At 44.9% G+C, this 20,581-nt stretch overlaps 1 protein-coding gene across 11 annotated transcripts in view; it reads left to right on the forward strand.

Moving 5' to 3' along the window:
- ARHGAP12 (Rho GTPase activating protein 12) overlaps positions 1-20,581 on the forward strand; it is a 697,283-nt gene that overhangs the window by 539,295 nt on the left and 137,407 nt on the right. For all 11 annotated transcript variants that reach the window (XM_069648062.1, XM_069648064.1, XM_069648067.1 and 8 more), the window contains one exon: positions 5,802-5,921. In XM_069648062.1, coding sequence (XP_069504163.1) covers positions 5,802-5,921 — 120 coding nt within the window. The remainder of the gene's footprint in view (positions 1-5,801; positions 5,922-20,581) is intronic.

Here is a 20,581-nt window from a genome sequence, read left to right on the forward strand (position 1 = left end):
TTTACATTGTTGGTTCCTTAGAACCTCAAACATCCTCCGACAGCAGGTTCATCCTAGTAGTAGTTGACAATGCCACTTGAAATCCTGAAACCATCCCACAAAGGACAGTAACTGCCACATCAGTCTCTGCTTGGAATGTTTACCAAGGTTGGTTTTTCCAATTAACAACTATCTGGGTGTCATCTGGGTGTCATCGGCATAGTTGCCAAATTTTATGCCCATAGATTTTAACAAGTCACATAGACATTTAATATGTATGTTGAAGAGTTAGGGAGACTAAATAAAGGTTTTCGAAACTTGTATCCATTGTCTGTCTCCACTGCTCGATACCATGCCTTCCTTGCAATAGTTAGGCCTTTACAAAGTCACTGACTGACTTGATGAAGTGAACTATTTAGTGGACCTGGGATGCCTCTGAGAGGCACCTCAAGTGTTCCATGCAACTAGCATTAAAGTTTTCCTCCCCAGAGTTGAAATGGGAGCCCTGCTTCTGGCTACAGCTGGGGAAGAAGAGTAATCGGATCCGCTCCCTAATCTTTTCCAAAGCAGCCCTTTTGGTAGCTCCATTGAGTGTGTGAAATTGTCCTCGCAACTGACTCTGATGCAACAAGAAGAGGTCTAAACTTTGCTTAGGCAGTTTGCTGCTTCCTTTTCATGCCCTCCAGATCTACCACCTTGGTGTCAACATAACCTTGCCATTGGAGAAGGTGTTACTACCAAGACTAGACGCTCTAGAACGTCATACATAAGGTCTCACGTTAAGTCTAAAGTCAATCAAATGTTGGATCTTCGGGTGATAGAGCCCCCCCAGTAGTCCTTGGGTCCAGCCCAGTAGTTTAGCTACCAAAGATGGGCATCTCTGATTATTTTAAAGTTCTATGTGGGTCAACAGGCCCTCAATGCTGTCACCAAGACAGATGCTCAACTCTTGCCACCAATTGATGTCTTGGTGGACAAGGAAGGTGCTACAAGGTACCTCAGATCTTTTGATCTCACTGGGGTATTGGCAAATATCCTTGACGATGTGCCAAGGAGGAGAATGCATTCTGCATACCCGAGGATCTTAACCGTTTTTGGGTTTAAACAACGCACCTGCTACTTTCCAAATGAATGCTAGTGAATTATGTTGTAAATGGGCTTGATGACTTCAGCATGGCTTAGAGGAGATTGTAGTCTTCGGTCTACATGGGCGAACATATTCAACATGCCTACCAGACCATAAAGGCAACCAAATGCCAGAATGGTCATGTTTCAGTGACCTACCTTGGGTAAGATTTAACTTTTACCCAGCAAAGTACTGTTGGGTAAGAATTGGTGCAGTCACACTGTGTGAGACTGCACAACACTTATCTGCTTGGTATTCGATAATCCACCTTTTGGTATAGGTTTGTACTACACAATTTGGTAGTGTGACTGAGCAGCCAGGCCTATCTCAAGAGGGGTAATGTGAGCTGTAGAACTGTACAATTGAAATTCGTAAATGCAAGTATCCAAGTAACACCTAGACTCAAGGTTTCAGGTATAGTTATTTATTTAACATCAATTTTAAATAAGCATTCTTTAAAAAGGCAATTTGTTATATCAATTCAAATATACTCTAAAATCATTTATCAGAATCAAAACAAGTTAGTGGATAATCTTTGGATATGCCCCTTAGACACTTCCTACACCTTGAGGTGACTTCATTCACAAGGACAGTAATGGCATTTATATATCATAGTAGTTATATTTTGAATATTCTGAAGTTGCAGAAAGGAAAGGTTGGGGAAATAATGTTAGAACAGTTCTCAACTATAATCCTCCAATGAAGTCTAGATAAGCCTTTCCCAGCAGTATCGGTATACAACAAGCTACCACCTATGAGGGACAAGCCGTATCAAAGTCAATGGACTAGAAGAGTCTTCATGGAACCAGGACAGTCAAAGTCATTTGGGACACAGTCTATGAATCTGATTCACTTCTTGGATCAAAGTCTTGCACAAACTTGTATGGTCACAAGCTGTTAAGCCTGTGAGAAGGGAATTGAAATCAACTCGAAAAGGTAAGCCAATGCAATTACCATGTGAGAAGAGCGCGGCTAAAGGCAATAAGGAAAGTACCCCAAGCCTAAACAGTATCTCTGGTTTGAAGAAGAGTGGTCCAGCTGTATTCAGTCTTGCTACAGCGGTGAAGACCCTGGTTCCTGAGCCTCAGTTGTGGGGACAAGGGGGAGGACGTCTGGATGGCTCCTGTGGCAGTATTTGGACGGTCGTCGACAAATATGGGCTCTTTTCGATTCAGTGGCACTTCCCGGTTTCATCGCTTAGCAAACAGCACTGATGCAGATCTCGAACACCAGTTGGACACTTTGTTTCCTTGGTCCTGCAGTCTGGTGAGGGGAATCTGGATCTGGTGCTCCTGCTTCGGGGTGGACCTTAGGAGTCTCCTGGAGCTTCTAGACTGATTGTTCCGCGGTAGACGTTGCATTCAACTACGGACTTTCAACCCCGGGTATTGGGCTCTCACAGCAACGGAGAGGCACAGTAAGTCCGAGGGGGGTGGTGGTCCAGTGGAGTTCGTCTCTGGATTAGTTGGTCCCACTAACCCAAGGGGAGAAGTCGTTCCGTCCGGAGCCCCTCTGTCGAGGTGAAAAAGGAAGTCAGCAGGGCTTCACTGAGAAATTCAAAGGTCCAGGAGGTTGCAGCAAGCTTCGTTCATGGTTTCTTCATTGGGTGTTTCTCCCAGAGGTCGACTCTGCATGTAGCCCCAAAACCCTCACCATTCATGCACAGCCTAGGCTGTCAATCACACAGCAGGGTGGCTGTCCTTCTAGGACAGCCAGCCAATTGGGACTAGTTGCATTCAGGCCTTCCTAGAGACAAAGGACGGGGGAGTTTTGGGACCCTCCCTCACATCCTGTCCTTCCAGACACACTGGAGCCAGAGGCGGCCTTCAGGGCTGAAGTCTGCCAAAGGCAACACAAACGGGGCTCAAATCTGTAAACCCAAGGAAGACCCCACAAACAGAAAATTGTGTGAAAAAAGATGACACAGGCCATTTTGACAAAATCGTCACCCATGGGTGCTGTACTGCAGCTGAGCGTTCAGCCTGGGGTAGAAAAGTACAGTGGTAGGAAACATTAAACCACTGCCCTCAGCCCTTTAAAGTAGTGACAGTCCAAATGGGCTTACCGGATGATGTTGGTGCTTATCCTGAAGACATGTGTGTCAGCCATGTTGTTGAGCCGCTTCGCCTGCAGCCCTGATGAACAGATGTCACAGGGAGAGGCCACCGCCAGCAGGGGGCCTAGGAGTGGGCGTTTGGTCTGGGCCGGCATTCGCCTGCTGGCTTCCCCGATTGGCTGGGATGTGAGGAGGGATAGCCAATCACAGGGGCTCTCATGCAATAACGCAAAGCACTCCAGTGCTCGCGTGCAGGTCACCCATATTGGAATGGTCGAGGGATAGAAGATTTACAATGTGCCTCATGTAGATGTTGGGGGCACTCCGAAATGCAGATGGAACACAAACTGGATTAACACAACTGAAATGAAAGTAATGCACACAAGCAATAACGCTCTCCATACAAAAGGGTGCAGCCCAAATGGGCTTACCGGATGATGTTGGAGCTTCTCATGAAGACCCGTGGGTCAGCCACGTTGTCGAGCCACTTCGCCTGCAGCCCCGATGATCTAGATGTTGCGGTGAAGTGAGGGACCATTACTACAACTCCCAGAATGCAAATACAATCTCAGGACTGGGTAAGCATCCCCTGGTGTAATTGGGCATTTGATAACACCAGCATTTCCTCCCGCTAAGGGGTGAAGATTCTAACAAACGCACCGCTTGCTCTTACCTCAGCCAGCCCCCCCCGGCCCTAAATTTCTCAAGGGGCCAATTTCCGAGGCGAGCATAAGTCAGAGCTGTAAAAACACACATAAACTAATACACCTTCTGAATGCACTGGCCTGGGTGCAGTGCTTCTTCCCGCGGCCACCTCCACCACGCGGGACACAACGGTTACCAGAAGCCTAATCAACGAGAAAGGTTTGGGGACCTGCCCAGGCCAGCAGCACAACGCTGTACACAAACACAAAGGCATGGAGCGCCTTTGTTTTTTCTAGTGATTTTACAATCTCAAAAAGCTTACCAGTGGAATTGGAAGATTTATCTATCAGAGTGTTAAAGAAATTCTTTTTGGCGTCCACAATTTTTAGTTTGATAAATTATCGAAATGTTTCCAAACAATTTCATTTTCCTCTGTTTTGGTGTTTCAGCCATTTAGATTAGAGTTTGCGCTTTTGTGTTTTCATGTCCCCCAGTTCTGGAGTAAACCATTTTTGGTGTCCGATATGGTCTCTTACAAGTTTTGGTCGGCGGGCGTGGCAAGCTCATCCAGCAACTTTATAAGTTTGCTGGAGAAAGACACCAAGTGATCAGCAGAATCAGAACTTTGGGTGTCTGCCATGATTTACATCAGATCAGGGGCGCTCCTTTTTAAAAATATGACTAATGATGGTCTTCGGAGGATTGAGTGGTTTAAGAGGTGGGTCTCCAAAAAGGACCTGAAACTCAATAATATGATGGTCTTGTTAAATCTATGATAGTATTAAGTTGTTGGTAACCACCCAGTCCAGAATGTTGTTTTTCCCTGTGGTGGGTTCGTTGTTTTGAACCTGGAAGTAGATGTTGGCTAATGCGGCTTCCAACTCAATTGTTTCTTTGTCTAGATTGTTTCCACGCCAACAATTTAGATCACCCAAAAATAGTGTCGCCTGATTTGGGCCCACAAGGTTGTTGAGAATCTGAGTGATTTCTTCATTAAAGTCGGGCATGGGTGATGGGGGCTGGTAGATTAAAACAAAGTTGATACAGCAGTGATGAGTTGGATTCATTTTAACTAAGCAAATCTTGCAACCTTGGAGCAGGAAGAGAAAAGGCTCTGTTCAGTTTTGGTAATCAAGGCCACTCCGCCACCGTGACCTAGGATGCGATTTTTACAGAAGATTGTACACCCCACAGGGACTTGGAATATTAATCATGGGGCCACTGGTATCCAAGATCGAATTTGAGCCAACTGGAGATTTTCAAATCTCACATAGTTTCTCTCACATTCTGAATATACATTTATTCCCCATTCTGAATTGCAGCTTTTATTATAGACTGTCGGTTCACAAATGCACATGAGAAATGTTACTCTGTTTGTTTTACCCCAAGCACACTCCCTCGAAGGCAGTGCTTCATTCTAGCGCTTGGTTAGTGGTCAAGGCCAAGAAAAGTGAAAGGATCACACCTGTTGTCAAACAGATGCACAATTTACCACTTGAAACCAGGATTTAAGGAGATCTAGTTCATGCCCAAACCCTGTGCTTTACTACCAATTTCATGATTGATTTGTGTTGGTAAAGAGAGCCAAGTGTTGCTGCTCCTTCATTCAGAAGCAATCACTATCTGGAGTGGTTGTTGCTTGTTGGAAATCCCCCTTCCTCCTCTCGCCCCAGTTTCCTTGTGCCAAATGCCTGAACTGATGATGATTAGGAGAAAGTGACACTGGGACAGGGAATATTATTTTTAATTAAGGGCCTGCTGATTTTATTCCTTGTGTGTATTCTGCAAATCCTTTTCATGCCTTCCCTGTTTGCTAAATAAATTCTTGAGGGTTTTTATTGCATTTTAGATTATTTTTCTTAATTTTTAGAGCTCTAGAACATTTACAAAATTGTGGCATTTGCACTGTACAAACGTATTTGATAAAAAATAATAAAATCTAAGCTAATTATTTGTAATTCTTTATACATAACATTTGAAATGGTTTGCTCTCAGCTATGAAAACATCGACCAGTGTTGATTCTACAGAACAAAAGAAGACCAAAACAAAGCTGAAGAAGTTTCTCACACGACGTCCAACGTTGCAAGCTGTTCGTGAAAAGGGCTACATTAAAGGCAAGTCGCGTGCAATAGTTAGGCCATAATAACATAGAACCCTATACATCAATAATTTATTTGGCCAATTTTATTTGGTTGAATACACATTGGTTGCATTTTTATACTGAATGTTTTACTGCACAATGCGAGTGGAAGATTCCCGCATCCCTCTCTATCCTCCATGCTCCCTTTCTACATACCTAATGGCAGGCTTCACGTTGCCTGGCCCAGTGTTAGCACAAACCGCTCACCCCCACTATGGTTTTGGGGCTTGTGGTTGTGCAAGGGAGGGGAACAAGGGAGGACAAGACAACCATCTTACTAGGCCAAGTGACATTGAGATCACGCAAGTGCGGGGGAGAGGGAAGGGGAAAAGTGCCAGGGGAAGGGGAGAAGAAGTGTGAGACATAGGATCAAGACATAGAAAAAAAGATTGCGCCCAACAGGTGGCAGTGCAGGGATTAATTGCAGACAACAAGTGCTAGGCAAGTGCAGTAGGGGGACTGTAGTGATGCAGATACAGCACCAAGTGCAGGGTTGTCAGGAGGCAATGCAGATGTGCAACTGGGAGGGCAGAGGCCTGAGTCCGTGGTTCAGAGGGTAGCCAGGTAAACCAGTGCATTAACAGAAAGAAGATCAGCAGGGAAGTGGAATAGAGAAGGCAGAAGCAAAGAGGAAAGTCTTGAGCTGCTTCAGGAACCGGAGATGGTTCTGCTCAAGTGTCAGAGAGGCAGGGGGGCTGTTCTAGAGGGAGGCGCCGTCCGAAGAGAGAGAGCTGCCCCCAACTCATTGGTTAGAAAAGCGACAAACCCTCGGGGAGTGGAGGTGGAAGAGCGAGAGAAGGAAGATATTTCTGTCGAGAAAGCTGGAGGTATTGTGGTCCCAGGCTCCAGAAGGCCTTGTGGACAATGCAAAGGGTCTTGAATTTGATCCTTGCAGCCACTAGGAGCCAATGTAGAGCCAATGGAGAGATTTCAGTGCTGGAGAGATAAGATCCCTGGGCTTCAGGCCAAGGACAAGTTTCTCAGTACTGTTCTGGATGAGTTGCAGAGAGTAGAGGAGGGTAGATTTAAAAGGTGGCGGTTACAGAAGTCAAGCCTAGAGAGAACCAGAGTTCTGGAGAATGTGAGGGGAAATGGAGAGCATGGAGTCAGTTAACACCGAGGTTCTTAGCCTCACAGGTGGGAGCCAAGGGAGGCCAGCCATAGACTGGCGGGAAAGGAGGGAGCAAGGGAGCAGGTGTGCTAATGAGGAGGTCTGTCTGTTTTACTGGCATTCAGGCAGAGATCATTGGTGGCGCACCACTCCTGGATTGCAGACAGTCATGGATGAGAGAAAGAGAGGAGGAGGCAGATGGGAGCCTGAAGGCAAGCTGGGTGTCATCCACATAGCAATGGAAGTTGGATCAGATAGCAGCAATGTGGAGGGCGAGAGATGCCAGGTATTGGTTTAACAACCAGGGAGAAAGGTTAGACCCCTGGAGAACACCACAGGTGGAAAGCGAGATCGAGGAGAGGAAGGACCCAAGTTGGACCTTGGAGGGTCAGTTAGAGGAAAGAACTCATCCAGGCCAGAGCCTGATCAGTGATACCCAGATTATCACAGTGCCTGTTGAGCAGAATGACATGGTTGACCGTGTCAAAGGCAGAAGAGAGATCCAGTAGGATGAGGACAAGAGGGGAGGTTAGAATCAAGGTTGGAGAGCAGGTCTTCACGGATGTTCAGGACTGCAGTTTCTGTGCTTCTGGCTGCTCTGAAGACAGACTGATGCTCATGGAGACCACCAACAGATTCAGTGTGAAGATTAAGCTGAGAGATGGCCAGCTTTTTCAGGAGTTTGCCCAGGAAAGGAGTGATGGAGATAGGGCGATAATAAGCCGCAAGGGAGGGGCCAGATGAGGGTTTCTTGAGGAGAGGGTGCACAACAGAGTGCTTAAGGGGGAGGAGGGGCGGTTCCAGAGGCGAAAGAGTGGTTGCAGAAGTCAGCCAAGGCTGGAGCGAGGGTGTCAATGTGGTCCTTTATGGTTTTGGAGGAACAAGGAAGAACCTTCATGGGAGAAGAGAGGAAAGGCAGAGAAGTGGGGGGAGTTGTGGGGTCCTCAACGGGGCCAGAGGAAGAGGAGAGAGTGGAGGGAGAAGCAGAGGGTGGACAGGATATCCTGGGTTTTAGAAATGAAGTGAGAAGGCAGGCCCGCATAGAGGGCCTGGGAAGGTAAAGACTGCAGCAGCATTGGCCAGTTCCTTGCAGATTTTAAAGAGTTCGTCCGAGTTGTTAGATGGCGCCGAAATGCGGGCTTGGTTGTGACCTCTCTTCTTGGCAAGTGGAGCATGGAGAGGGCTGCGTCAGGTTGTGAGTCAGCCAGAGGTGCAGGAGGCGGAGAGAAAGATGCAGCGAAAGCCTCAACTGATGCACGCTTCATAGGTCGAATGACTCAGAAGGTGGGTGGCAGTTTGGGGGGGTAGGATTGGTCTGGGAGGGTAGTGTGAGAGAGATGAGGAGAAAGTGGTCACTCCATGAGAGAGGAGTAGTGAGAGGTGGAGGTCTGAGGCGATCAGAACATCATTAGTGTGCCCTGCATAGTGAGTCGGGCCAGAGGGAAGAATAGAGGGAGAGATGGCTGAAAAAGAAAGCCTTGTGAGAGGAGGTATGGTGCAGCCTTCAGAAAACTAAGGTTGCACAACAACCTAAGGCAGCGTTCACTGCTTTACAGGCAGTCAGTGTCACATGACTAGTAAGGGTTTATGGGTTCATGAGCCACTCATGCACTATGGTCCTGGGAGGAATATTGGCGCTTTTTGTAACACTACTGAGCTGTGGTAGTGCTGTTCTCAAGTGCGGCCGAGGCACGAGTTAGTCAGGGTTCACATAGTTAGCAGGGTTTGCAAGGGTACACGAAGAGTTAATTGCCAGACTTATCTGCACTGAGAGCAGGGTCAGGTATTATCCGGCAAGGGCTTGACCCCTGCATGCATCCCGCTCTGGTGTAGATTATCTGATGTTGCGCTGCGTTCGCATGACTTATCTGCTCTCAGGGCAGGGGCTGGAAGGATTCAGTGGGGGCTTGGCCCCTGCACGTATTCCCCGCTCAGAGACTCAGTGCTTTGTAATGCACTATGACCCCAGATGTCCCTGCGCTTATCTCTGTGATGGCGATGGCCAGTAATCCAATCCGGTCGGGCGGGGCCCCTCGCACATGCTCCTTTCCCTGCAGCTCAAAGCAGCACGTCTTGCTACATTTCTTTACAATAAACCATATTCAATTTGTCAACATAAGGTTCATGTCTTACAGTTGGGTCATATTAACAACAAACTGTCTTTGATTAAATCAATCACTCTCAAAATGACTCCAATTTTACTAACTATTCACAGATAGACTATGTTTCACAATGGATTTCAGTCAATTTTCACATATAGATAGATCAAAAAATTGTTAGGTGTTCAATCCATGTGTGTATCTCTACGCGCTTCGGGGTAAATTGTCCCCCTTCAGGAGTTGTCTACCCACTTCTGTTTCTTTTTCATATCTACAATGGATAATTACTAATCAAGATTTAGTATATCCTCTATACACATTCATTAATCTTACTTCATCAATAGCCTGTCATGATTCCTTATTCCATAATCACCAGGATGTGTCTTCTTTTGATTAACAGTTTCAAGATTTCCTTCTCCTGTCTGATTCTCATACACTGGAGTATGATTCTTCTTATAAAAAAATAAAAAAAAAAAAAAAACCAAAGATGTGTGAAAACTATCTACCCTTTATAAAAGACCATAGAAACACTGTACGTTTCTAATTACAGCAACTAGCATTTAGATCTGGTAATCAGATTGAAAAATGGGGATTCTATGTTCCCTTTCTTGTTTAGAGAATTACCTGAATGATGAAATGAATATCCTTCACTCAGACCATGCAGAGTGGTAAAGATTTACGAAATCCCTGACGGCTGGAGATACTATGGTTAGGCACACTGACTTTCACGTTGCGCCTGTAAATCAAGATGTTCCTTTGTAAATATGGAGCTTATCTCGATCTCATTTGTGTTATCTAGATCCACGCCTATCAGTGTTTTCATATATGCCATGCTGGGGTATGCAACATAGTAAAGTGGTCTTACCCCTTTGTAGTGATGAGGGCTTATTCCCAGGGTAATGTTGCACTAATTAAGGTTTTGAATCTTCACGAGTGTTTAGTGTAGTCTAGAGGAAATCTAAATGTGAAGCTGCATGTAATTACACAGCGTTATCATGTGTCTACCATAGTTAAATACACCGTTGGGGTAATGTGGATTTAGGATGTCAAGGCATCCCCTTGTCTAGAATCATTCCTTACCTTCCAAAAAACAGTCAGTTATCATGTCTTAACTCGGGAATCGCGAGGAACGCGATTTCCCAAAATGCCCCCCTTAAGTTTACTCGCGTCATCACGCTGTTGCGTGATAACGTCATATTATAGTTTTATCAATTCGCAGTGATGTAAATGTTCTTAAAGCCTCAAATCTGAAGTTCTGGTTATAGGTTAATTACATTATAAATACCAATGTTCAGTAATGTTGTAAAAAGTCACTATCAAGTCAAATTATACCCCTATATATTGGTGTGTTTCTGTAACCAAGACGCCTTAACTTTTTGAAAAATGTCCCGATGTTGACTTGAGGTATAATCCTGAATGTTTGTGAACTTGCCAAATTTGACTTATTGCTCCAAACAATTTGGTGCCTCAAGGCAGGTAAATAGCTAGTTCTAGTTTTTAACAGTGCTTATAGTTAAGACTGATAAGTGATCCTACATATTGTCACAAGTTTTGACCTAGTTCTAAATTGATCCATATGGATCGTTGTTTGTTTCCTAATGACACGCTGTAACAAGTCCTATAACTCCATCTTATTTTATGACTGTTCTATTCAGTCCACTGGTAAATAAGACAATTTTAGGCAAGATTTTATGCAGTACCCTTTGGGTACACTGCAATAACCTTGACCTCCTGGCAATAGGGACCCAACCTTTGGTATAAGTCTGAACTACACAGGTTGGTTGTGGGGCTGAGTTTATCTCAAGATGGTTCAATGTGAGCACAGTAGCAGTTATCCAAATAAACACTTATACTAAAGGTTTCTTGCTAAAACAATTATTGATTTATTTCACAGTTAATTGTATAAGCCTCCTTCAGAAGGGAGCAATGTATATACCACTTATAATACACTTCAAAACACACTATTTCTTTCTCTAAATCAGATGATACTCATTTGGGGTGGCACATAGACACTGCATACCCCCTTAGGTGACTTAAATAGCTAGGACACCGTGGACATGGATTTATCATTGGTTCATTTAGAGCAATACTGAGTTTGGTGTAAAAGGTAGAAGAGAGGAATAAAACGAAGGTTAAAAAATAATTCACAAACAGGTAAGCGCTTTCAAAAACCTTCCAATGTCAAATAGGTTTAACCCTTTCCTGAGGAAAATATAAAGCACGGAGTCAAAGGGAAGAAGAGTCTCTCAGGAAGCCAGGACAACCAATGTTAATTGCACAATGTCTAGGGGAGCTGAAGATGATCTTTGCAGGTAGGTAAAAAAGACTTCCAAATGTTTTTGGAAATGTTTGTAGAAAATAGAACACTTGAAGGGCCACAATCTGGGAGGCTTGTAAGGGGCAAAGCTATTGCAACTCTGCAAGGTAACCAAGACAGGTCTCAACTGAGAGCAAGCAAGGCTACAAAACAAGAGGTAAATTCTTAGACTTCACAGTACCTCTGGTTAGTAGAAATGGTTCCAGCGGTATGCAGTCTTTACATCAAATTTATTTCCATCTAATTATTATCCATCAAAATTCATTCATTGAAAAGCTTTTCCATCGAAAAGCACATTCATTGAATGAATTTGGATGGTTTTCCAACTCAAACATACCTTTAAAATAGATGTATGGATGTTTGGGTTGGTAATTCAATGGAAAGGGTTAATTTTGTTGGTAATTCAATGGGTTGAGGAATGGGGGTTGGTGGGGGGATTAGGGATAGGCGATCCCTTGGAGTTGGGTCAGGGGGGTTGGAGGGGAACCCTCCCTCCCCCTTTAAACACCACAAATTGGAGGGAGCTGTCCAGTGCTGAAATACATTATAGATTTCAGCACTGGACAAGGGTTACATTTTGAAAATGGGGGTGTTTGGGGGTGAACCCCTGGGGTTTGGGGAGGCACCCCCTATAAACAAACATCACAAGTTAGAGGAAGTTGGCCAGTGCTGAAATAATTTATAGATTTCAGCACTGGCCAGCTCCCTGTAACGTTATATCGTTATGCATGTTTCATAGACTTTCCATGCAAAAAATGTAAAGTTGTTTATATAAGGAAACCCTGTTTGATGAAAGGGTTTCGATGCATAAACACTTTGCACTTTATGTATGGGAATTCGAGGAAACATCTTTCAATGGAAATGATTCGATGGAACAAACTATTGATGGAAACATTTCGATGGAAAGACATGTAACTGGTTCCAGCTGGCTTTTGTTCCTGTATGCTCTGCAGATCCTGTTGTTCCAGAGCCGCGGGTGGTGGAGACAAGGAGGACGACGTCTGGGGACTCCTGCTATACAATGGGAAGGTCAGCGGCAGCAATAGGGAAATTTTGATTCAGCGGTTCTTCAGTGTTTCAGCTCCTCGCGTCTGACAGCAAATAGCCACACTGCGGTTCTCGGATACCACTCCGGACTTTCCTCACATCTGGGGTCCAGCACTCTGTTGAGGTGGCTCATGCTTGGTCAGTCCTGCATCAGGGAAGTCCGGAGAATCTTCCTGACGCTCGAGTCTGATTTAAAAGCAACGCACCTAAACTGGTGGTCCTCTCCCTGGCACTTCGGTTCCAGCAGCAGCAGTGGAAGTACAGCCAGCTCCGAGAGGATGTCCAGAGGTGCTTGCTTTGGAGTTGATTGTTCCCACCAACTCAAAGGGAGAAGTCGTCCTTGCATGGGTTCTCTAGTCGAGGCAAATTCGGAGCTTCAGCACAGCAGCAGGGCTTCACCGGGCAAACCAACGGTCCAGGAGTTGCAGCAGGCGTCCCTTCCAAGTTCTTCTTCGGATTCCTTCGTCCAGTGGTCGACCCTGCCTTCCAAGCCAAAAAGCCTCGCCTTCTATGTAGGTTTCTCCCATTCATTCTAGCCTACCTGTCAATCACACAGCAGGGTGTCTGTCCTTGCCAGACAGCCACAGGGAGTTTCGGGCACCTCCCTCGTCTTCCTGCCCCTGCCAGACATACTGGAGCCCGAGGCAGACTTCACTCGTGAATCCCGCCAAAGACCAAACAAACAAAGGAACCAAACCTAGTTTGGTGCGCAGAGTAAATCTCAAGAAGGACCTTTCCAACAAGAAATGGTGAAAAAAGAAGACCGGGGCCCTTTTGACAAAATGGGCAACCCTTTTTGTCTGTACTGCAGCTGCAAACGCAGCCCGCGGTAAAAACACACAATGGTAGTAAAAAGTAAACCACTGCCACCAGCCATTAATTGTAGAAACGGTAACATAAAAATGTTACATGAGAACCTAGACAAAGGGGATACTAAGTAACCCCTCCAGCACCCTATTGTAGGATAGTGTGTGCTGGGTCTAGAAAGTTACAAAATGTAAGTAAAGTCAATTTCACTTCACTGCTCTTGGAAACAGTAGTTTCACCAAGAGAAGGTATTTAAACCTTTGGGAAATCTAAGACACTTCCCTGTGCCACTGCACTGAAGGTGCTGTGTCATAATGCAAAAGATGATGCCTTATGGAGTGAGAAAAAGGGCTCACTCTCTCCAGGTTAGAAATTAAGTCCTGAAGTCCAGCAAAGGAGCTGGGGGTCTCTAAGGTAGAAGGTAATTGGCAAATTTTGGAGAATGCTCCCTGACGGACGATTTGGAGGGACCGGAAACTAAACCTTCCCTTTAGCATATTAGGATTCTCACTCGTTATTATTCAAAGGTCTTTAGCCATCCACGTAATGAGCATAAGCTTCAAAAGGTATATATCTATTTGATGTAACAATGAGGTGATAACGTCTCTCCTGTCTTCTTGGTGGGTTCAGATAGACTTGCTAGTGTTTCATAAACCTTCCCTTTAGAATATCATGATTCTCTGTCCATAGTATACAGAGATCTTTAGGTCGTACAAGTAATTAGCATAAGCTTCAAAAAATATATATCCGTTGTATGTTACAATAATGTGGTGATGTTTATCCTACCTTCCTAGCGGATTATGATTGATTTCCTAGTGTGTTTCATCCAGATGTTCATAAAAAGAGGATCATGCTCCCAATCTAAAGATCAATTCATACCGAAATTCACATCCACTTGTTTAATGGGACCAAGAATTGGTTCTCTTGTATGTACAAATAATTCAAGACATTTCTTTATATTACAAAATAGGTGTGCACTAGGCTAAGTAGGAAATAAGCGATGCCACAAATCTACTAACACCCTTCTGTTGTGTATTGGTCCTTCGTGGCTGTGGCAACTACCAAGATGACTACCCCAGACACCAAACCCAACCCACCATTCTACGAATTTGAAGTAAAAAATTCAACATTTGTTAAAAAAAAAAAAGGTGATGAATAAAGTTTTTTTAATCTTTTTATTTTTTTATTTTAATAGAGCAGGCGTTGTCGGGGAATGTTTCAGTCAAGATTGAAGCCATGTTGAAAGCTACACACTATGTAGCTAAACATTGTAAAGTTGTCCACAGTGTCAGAATCTAGGGCCCACACAATGCACTTGATAACTTACTTCTAAGCAGAAGTGAACCTCATTGCCTAGGATATCTTGGTCTACATATTTTGTTCATATTATGCATAACTTTATATATTTATTGGTGTTATGGTTTAAAATTTTAGATTAAAATGAAATATAATTAGTTCCATGACTTTTAGCCTGATGCCTGGTCTTGCATTGAAAAAGGAAATGTATACCATTGGCGCCTAAAACTCTTAGAAATGTAAATAGAACAGTGGTGTCCTCCGTTATATAATGGTTTCCTGCCTCCCATAGATTCCTCGCCTTAGATATTCTGTCTCCAGCACCAGCTGTTTTGCAAACATTTTCAGCTACCAATAGTAGTAGTGGGGTACCACATCTGCTCTGCCAGACGACTCCTCTGCATGCCCAGAATTTGGTGCCGATATAAATCGAGTCACTATGCGCCATTTCCTTAGTGTCTTTTTTTTTTAATGCCACTTAGCTTAGCTAATTTACCTTTGTCCTACTTAAAACACTAAAAGCCTTGGACTTCAAATCATGCTCTGACTGGGGACCATAACATTGTAGTCCTCCCTGCGGTTCTCCATACGAATGTGATTCTAGCCAGTTTATGCACTCGAAAGCCCTTGGGGAACATGCTGTGAAGCACTTCACCTACTACCACAAGGGTGGTAAGAGAACACCTTCTCAAGTCCATGTGTACAGAGTCAAATTAGTTACTGCTTTTCCCCCAAACCAATATTGCCTTGCCCAAACTAGCAATCTATTTATGTGGTGAATTTTGAACGGTTAAAACAGTGGTCACACTTTCAACTCCTGAATGCCTTCTCTTGAATCCCTGTCATTTTACTGGCTCTCTGGAAATTGCGAAAGTTCGGATTCATGGCGATTCTGATCTCTCTAGACTGTGCCTGGAGGAAGGGGTATTCTGAGCTTCTGGATGTGTCCATCTGTCCTTCCTGGCACCTCACCGCAAAGGTGGACGTGCTCAGCTGCTTGGGGAGACCTGTCCTGAATCCCGAGCAACTGCAGTCTGAACCTTCATGCTTGGCTGCGCAGAGGCCAAGGTATAAGGAGCGAGACTTGTCAGACAATGTCCTAGATGATGTTCTCATCACTGAAGCCTGCACCAAGCTGATCTATGGCTGCTGGTGGCGTATGTTTTCATCTTGGTGTAGAGAGGGGGATATGTACCCTTTGACCTGCCCAACTTCCTTTGTTCTGGAATTCCTGCTTTCCTTGACCCTTTTCGGCCTGCAGATTGGTACTGTGAAGGGGAACCAGAACAGCATGTTGGTCTTTAAAAGGTCTCCTGATTAGGGCATGCTCTTTACGTGCAAAGTTATTTTTGCAAGGTTTGGGTAACCAGTTTCGCCCATGCCTGTTTCTTGTTCCTGCATGGGATTTGAATTCAGTTTTGGCTTTTTACATCGGTGCTCCATTTGAGCCCCTGCATAAATGATTTGTCTGGTTGCCATCACTTCAGCGAGGCATGTGAGTGTGCTCCAGACTGTTGAACCCCCATATTGTGTGTGTTCTTTAAGGGGAAGGTGACTTTGAGAGTGTGTCCATCCTTCCTTCCCAAGATAGCCGGAATTTCATCTCGCTCAGAAGATTTATCTTCCTGGTTTTTTTTCATCCTTCATGAGCTGTTCCATTGACTGTACCCTTTAAGGACCCTTCGCTGCTATGTCTCTTGGCCAAGGGACATTCGAACAAAAAGAAGCAGCTCTTTGTGGTTTATTCTGGTGCCTGTGCCGCCAGGGCTGTTAATAAATAGACCCTGTCCAGACGGATCGTTCTCGGCTTTTCTGAATGTTAGGATCTGGCTGGGAAGGATGTGCCTGGCGGCCTTGGAGCTCATTCAACCAGATCTGGCTACCTCCCCGGACTGAAAAGGGTACTGGTTTTTGGACATATGTCTAGTGGCTATGTGGACTTTGCTGCACACATTTTCCAAACATTACTGCTGGGATTACCCATCAGAATAGAACGCTTCCTTTGGTTGAGTTGTCTGGTATAACTGAATGGTTTTCGTTCGCTCCTCCCTCCTTCAGATTTCTGTACTGCTACTGGGATCTATTAAGAAGAGGAATCTGTGGTAGGAAGGACTAATCAATCAGAATGCATGCTACCAGAGGGAAATCATTTGTTAGTCTACCTCACATCACTTATTCCTTTGAAATCACTTTCATTGCACCTGGAGAATGCAGCCTTCGTGTAGTTTGAGATGTTGTCACCTACAGCATAGCCTCTACAATCATCAGAGATGACAATTGGTGCTCGGATATCCAGAATGCTATGTCAAAGAAACTAGACGGTATCCGGGAAGGCATAGCTACTAATAAAAAGTGTCTTCGACACCCATGGTATTAATAATGATGACAATACATTTATTAGGAATCCAGATATTCCCATTTTCGACTTTACTCCGATTTCTGGGGAGGAATTAACATCCATTATTACCAAACGTAAAGCCACCAATTGCACAGGGGACCCCTGCGCTTCCACTATTATCAAAGCCTGCCCTCTTTCACTGGTGCAGGCCATATGCAAATTTGTCTACTCTTTACTTCTCAATGGCGTTGTTTCAGATGAGATGAAGCAAGCATGGGTCTCTCCCCTCTTAAAAAAGCCTAACCTGATCAGACTGTCCCTACCAACTACAGGCCAATAACCAACACCCCCTTTATGTTGAAAATACTGGACCGGGTTGCATATACTCAAATCGCTCAACATCTCAATTCGCACCCTATCCTCAACCCATTTCAGTCGGGTTTCAGACAAGGTTTTGGCACTGAGACCTCATTACTGGACCTTAAATCTCAACCTCTACAGAGGTTGGATAACCAGCAGATTTCACTTTTAATCTCTCTAGATCAATCTGCGGCGTTAGACCTTGTCGATCATTCCATCTTGGCGGACAGGCTCATCTCGGTAGCTAATTGCTCCCAGGCCGCCACCAAATAGCTGCTCTCCATCCTATCAAATAGATTTAGCAGGGTGTGTGCGCCAATGAGGCGAAGGCACCCGCAATTCAGGTACTTTTTGGAGTTCCACAAGAAGCCAGCCAATCACCTTGTATCTATAATATCTTCATGGCTCCGTTCTTCGCTCATCTCGCTCAAGAGGTTATACTCTTTTCTAACTATGCAGAAGACACACAGTGTCATCCCTCTCACTGAGAACAATACCATCAGGAACTCCTATCCCAGCATAGGCACAATGAGACACGACCGCCTCAGATCAACACAGGACCAAGCAAATGTAAAACTAAACCCAAACCAGCCACTCACATCACACACACAACAGTATCTCCCGACCAGTTCACTCCCTGCTCCAATGCCTCCTCCCCCCGTATACTCAACAGAAAACCACACCAAGCCACCACCGAAACAATCAAAGGCGCACTTATCAACGCAAGATCATTAGTCGCCCATGCCCTAGACATAGCCGACATCATCTCTCTCAACGATCTAGTCTTCATAGCTATTACTGAGACCTGGCTCCACGCAGCATCAGGCCCCACCCTAGCGTTAAACATCCCTATTGACTACACCATCTACCGCGCAGACAGACAAACATCCAAAGGCAGCGGTGTAGCCATTATTGCAAGAAGCTCCCTTAACATAAGACGCATACAAAACCAATCACTCCCATCTGCTGAATTACTCACCATCAAACTATCCACAACTAACACAAGCACAATCACTACCCATCTTATCTATAGACCGCCATGCCCCATATCCTCATTCAACGACGATATAGCTCTCCTACTCTCTAACACCAAACCCAATTCACGGTTACTTATTCTAAGTGACTTCAACCTCGGGTACAATGCCGAGAAAGATGACAAAGCAAGCACAGTCGCTAATACTATCTCAGAATCAGAACTCACCCACCACATCTCTCAACCCACACACAACAAAGGCTGCATCCTTGACTGGATAGCAGACCGCCACTGCAACACCACCATCCTCTCCAATACACTATGTGCCTGGACTGACCATCACCTCATCACTTTCACCATCAACAAAGACAAACCACTGCGTCCCTCCCCAACGCTCCACCCACACTCATAAGAAACAGCAAAACTATCACAGTTGAGAAACGCATCCCTCTATTCCAACCCATCATTGATTTCACACCCACCACTACCAACCCCACTGAATTAGTAGACCTCTATAACACAACCATTCTCAAGGCCATAAATACTGTAGCACCACTCAAACTACGGAAAGCCAAACCACGCGCGCATCTCAACTCTTGGTTCACTCCTGAACTAAAAACTCTCAGCAAAAACAAAAGACAAGCTGAATCAGCATGGAAACAGTCTCCTTCCGCTAATAATAAAACATCCTACTCCCTAGCCTCCAATATCTACAAGTCAGCAATCATCCAAACAAAAAAAACATATACAATGAGAGAATCTGCAATGCCAAATCCAACACCAAAGAGCTCTTTAACATCCTGAGAGACCTCGAGTCGCCATCTCCCATCCCAGACACATGTACCAAAGACATCTCTTGGTGTACCAACATACAAGAAGCACTCCTTGGCAAAATTGCTATGTTACAAGCCAAAATTGAGTCAAAGAAAGAAAGCCTCACGTTTGCAGACAATCCCATCTCTCCCACCCAAACCTCACGAATGGACAATAACAACCTATTTGAATTCTCCACCAACACCACCAAAGAGGTTGAAGACCTAATTAACTATCTGAAACCCTCCAAATGCCAAGGCGACATCTACCCTGCTCCAGTTATCAAAGACACGGCCAAACATATTGCCCCTTTCATCACATCGCTTATAAACTCATCCTTCACATCCAGCATAGTACCTAACAACCTAAAGGATTCCTGGGTTTTACCTCTACTCAAGAAACCCACGCTAGACCCCAGTGTCCCCACGAATTACAGACCTATTACTACTGTGCCCTTCCTCCTAAAAATCCTTGACAGAGCTGCCTACCTGCAGATCCAGAACCACCTAGAGAAAAATAACTTACTAGGACTAAGACAATCGGGCTTCCGCCCCAAACACGGCACAGAGACAGCCTTGATCGATATCAAAACACAAATGGATAACCACAAAGACAATGGAAAACTAGCCCTTCTTCTTCTCCTCGACCTGTCGGCCGCCTTTGATTTGGTAAATCATGGATATTCTCTGCAAACATCTAACCTCAGCAGCCAAATTCTCCGACAAGGCCAATGCCTGGATTCAATCCTTCCTGAATAACAGATCCATGAGGGTCTTTGCTCCCACAGCCTCTGCCGAACCAGCCCCCATTACACGTGGCGTCCCGCAGGGCTCCTGTGTTCCCCCACACTATACAATGTGTTTACAAAACCTCTCTTGGACATACTGGACCATTTGGGTGTCATCTACGCGAATTACGCAGATGACACTCAAATACTCATCCCACTAACAGGCGATTACTCCACCGACAACACAGTACTCGACAACATTTACCCCATTATCCAAGAATGGATGGCCAAACACTGCCTCTGCCTCAACGATGACAAGACCGAGCTTCTTCTCCTAGGCTCCCAATCCAGACTCAACAAACTCAACCAGACATTCACTATTGACGGCAACAACATTTCTGTCTCCAACAACGTCAAAACTCTTGAGATTTACCTTGACTCCTCCCTTACACTGACAAGACAAATCAGCGCCAACTCATCCACCACCGCTTACACATGTAAGCTCATCAATGCCAGTAGACCTTACCTCTCGACCTCCAACTGCACCACCTTAGCCAGAGCACTAGTACTCTCGAAGGTCGACTATTGCAACGCTCTCTACCTGGGTACCAGCCAAAAGAACATCAACAAGCTTCAAGTTATCCAAAATAACGCATTAAGAGCAGCTATGAACATATCCAAACACGAGTACATCTCCGACGCCAGATGCTCCTGTCAATGGCTATCTATAACTCAGAGAATCGAAT

This window comes from Ambystoma mexicanum, chromosome 2q, assembly GCF_040938575.1.
Source record: "Ambystoma mexicanum isolate Mex_15411 chromosome 2q, UKY_AmexF1_1, whole genome shotgun sequence".
NCBI classification, from domain to species: Eukaryota; Metazoa; Chordata; class Amphibia; order Caudata; family Ambystomatidae; genus Ambystoma; species Ambystoma mexicanum.